Raw genomic sequence first — 2761 nt, 5'->3', positions numbered from 1 at the left:
CCACGTGCTCAGGGGCTCCCCTAACACAGCTTCTTGTCTGGCCTCTTTCAGGAATGACCCCGAGGAGCAGCCTGGAAGGCACAGCAGAGCCCCGAAATGAGCCTTTTGGGGAAAAAGAGGAGGTGAAGCTCTGATTAGAGGACCGGCCCCGGGCGGGGGGTTATGTGCTCTCGGCGGGGGGAGGCAGGCAGGGCAGCTGGCAACGGGGGCTGATCGGTGCGAGGGCTTTCCCCGGGGGCACCTTCTCCTGCGGACGCCGTGCCCAGCCGCGGTCGCCCCATGCCCTGCTCCGGATGCTCCCCGTGAGCCTTTCCTGCCTGGGAAGAAGCCGGTGCCACCAGCCGAAGATGAGACCCTTCCGAACCAGCTCGCTCCTGCTCTGCGTGGTGGCCGCCGCCGCCATCCCCATCGTGCCCTGGAAGGTGAAATGCCCGCCGCAGTGCGTCTGCCAGATCCGGCCCTGGTACACCCCCCGCTCCGTCTACCGGGAGGCCGCCACCGTGGACTGCAATGACTTGTTCCTCTCCGCCGTGCCCGAAGACCTGCCGGAGGGGACCCAGACCCTGCTCTTGCAGAGCAACAACATCGCCAGGCTGGAGCAGGGTGACGTGGGCTATCTCAGAAACCTCTCCGAGCTGGACCTGTCGCAGAACAGCTTCTCCGACGTCTGGGACTTCGGCCTGAAGAGCATGCCGCAGCTGCTCAGCCTGCATCTGGAGGAGAACCAGCTGGCCGAGCTGCCCGACGGCAGCTTCCCCGGGCTGGGGAACCTGCAGGAGCTCTACCTGAACCACAACCAGCTCCGCAGGATCGCTCCCCGCGCCTTCGCCGGCCTCGGCAGCCTCCTGCGCCTCCACCTCAACTCCAACCAGCTGAGGACGGTGGACAGCCGCTGGTTCCAGATGCTGCCCAGCCTGGAGATCCTCATGATCGGAGGCAACAGGGTGGATGCTATCTTGGATATGAATTTCAGGCCCTTGGCAAACCTGCGGAGCTTGGTTTTGGCCGGGATGAACCTGAGGGAGATCTCGGACTACGCACTGGAGGGGCTGCGAAGCCTGGAGAGCCTCTCTTTCTATGACAACAAGCTCGTGAACGTCCCCAAGCGGGCCCTGCAGCAGGTTCCCGGCCTCAAGTTCCTGGACCTGAACAAAAACCCCTTGCAGAGGGTCAGGCAAAGCGACTTCACCAACATGCTGCACCTCAAGGAGCTGGGGCTCAACAACATGGAGGAGCTGGTGTCTGTAGACAAGTTTGCCTTGATCAACCTCCCCGAGCTGACCAAGCTGGACATGACCAACAACCCCAAGCTGTCCTTCATCCACCCCAGCGCCTTCCACCACCTGCCCCAGATGGAAACCCTCATGCTCAACAACAACGCCCTAAGTGCCTTGCATAAGCAGACGGTCGAGTCCCTGCCCAACCTGCAGGAGATCAGCATCCACGGCAACCCCATCCGCTGCGACTGCGTCATCCGCTGGGTCAACAGCACCGAGAACCGCATCCGCTTCATCGAGCCCCAGTCCACGCTGTGCGCCGAGCCCCCCGAGCTCAAGAGGAGGCACATTCGGGATGTCCCCTTCAGGGAGATGACGGATCGCTGCCTGCCCCTCATCTCTGCCCGGAGCCTGCCCTCGCGTCTGGAAGCGGCGGACGGGGACGATGTCTCCTTGCACTGCCGTGCCCTGGCGGAGCCAGACCCGGAGATCTACTGGGTCGCCCCCTCGGGGGTGAAGCTGGTCCCCTACGTGGAAGAGGGGCGCTACAAGGTGCACCCCGAAGGGACGCTGGAGATTGCCGGGATCTCGGCCCGGGAGGCCGGGCTGTACACCTGCGTGGCTCACAACCTGCTCGGGGCGGACACCAGGAGCGTCAGCGTGACGGTCAACAGCTCCTTCCCGCTCAGCGAGGCCAGCCTGGAGCTGGCGGTGCTGGACGTGCAGGCCTACCACATCCTGGTAGCCTGGAAGCCGCATCTCAACACCGTCTCCTCCAACCTCACCTGGTCCAGCTTCTCGCTCGGCTCCGACTCGGACACGACCAACGTGGCCCGCATCCCGACGGGGACCCACGCCTACAACATCACCCGGCTCCACCAGGACACGGAGTACTGGGCTTGCCTCCACGTGGCCTTTGTAGACTTGCAGGCCAAGGTGGCTTGCGTGAACGCCAGGACTAAAGAGGCCACCCGCCGCTACGGGCCCCTGGGGGACAGGCAGAGCCTCCTGACCCTGCTGGTCCTCTGCGTCCTGCTGCTGGCCGCCGGCCTGGTGGCTCGCTGCGGCCTCGGGGACGAGCCCAGGAGGGCCGGGGAGCTCCTACAGGACGCGGTGGCCGTGCGCGTGGTTTATCCCCACCTCGCCCCGCACTGGGCTCGGGGGTCTCGTGGCGGGCAGCTCCTGGCCGTGGAGGTGCAAGCGGCGCCCCTGGACTCCTGAAGGCCCCGCGCTGCTGGGGGCTGACCGTGGGGTAAAATGGGGTGGGGAGGGAGAAACTATTTTTTACCAAAAAAAAAAAAAAAAAAAACAACAACAAAAAAACGTGAAACGGAACAAAATAAATGAGACAAGGAGGGATTCCGTGGACTTGACCAAGAGACAAAGCGGCGTGGTAGATGGACAGGAGCAGAGCTGGCCACGGGGCTTGCAGAGCTCCTGCAGGGTCTGGATCCACGTGTAGGGTCTGGATCCAGCAGACATCCCGTCTTGGGACAGCTGGGATGTTCTCGGCAGGGTCCGGCCCCGAGGGGACAATGCCCCAA

At 63.8% G+C, this 2761-nt stretch overlaps 1 protein-coding gene across 1 annotated transcript; it reads left to right on the top strand.

Moving 5' to 3' along the window:
* Window positions 1-293: 293 nt before the first annotated feature.
* On the top strand, window positions 294-2438 carry LRRN2 (leucine rich repeat neuronal 2; the record flags this gene model as incomplete). The annotated part of the gene is made up of 1 exon (XM_084301902.1): window positions 294-2438. One exon carries the CDS (start codon window positions 294-296, stop codon window positions 2436-2438), a length of 2145 nt encoding a protein of 714 aa, XP_084158028.1.
* Window positions 2439-2761: the final 323 nt, after the last annotated feature.

This window comes from Netta rufina (genome assembly GCF_964035555.1).
Source record: "Netta rufina genome assembly, chromosome: 26".
Taxonomy (NCBI): Eukaryota; Metazoa; Chordata; class Aves; order Anseriformes; family Anatidae; genus Netta; species Netta rufina.
The sequence above is the reverse complement of the archived record's forward strand: the minus strand, read 5'-3'. Positions and strand labels throughout refer to the sequence as shown.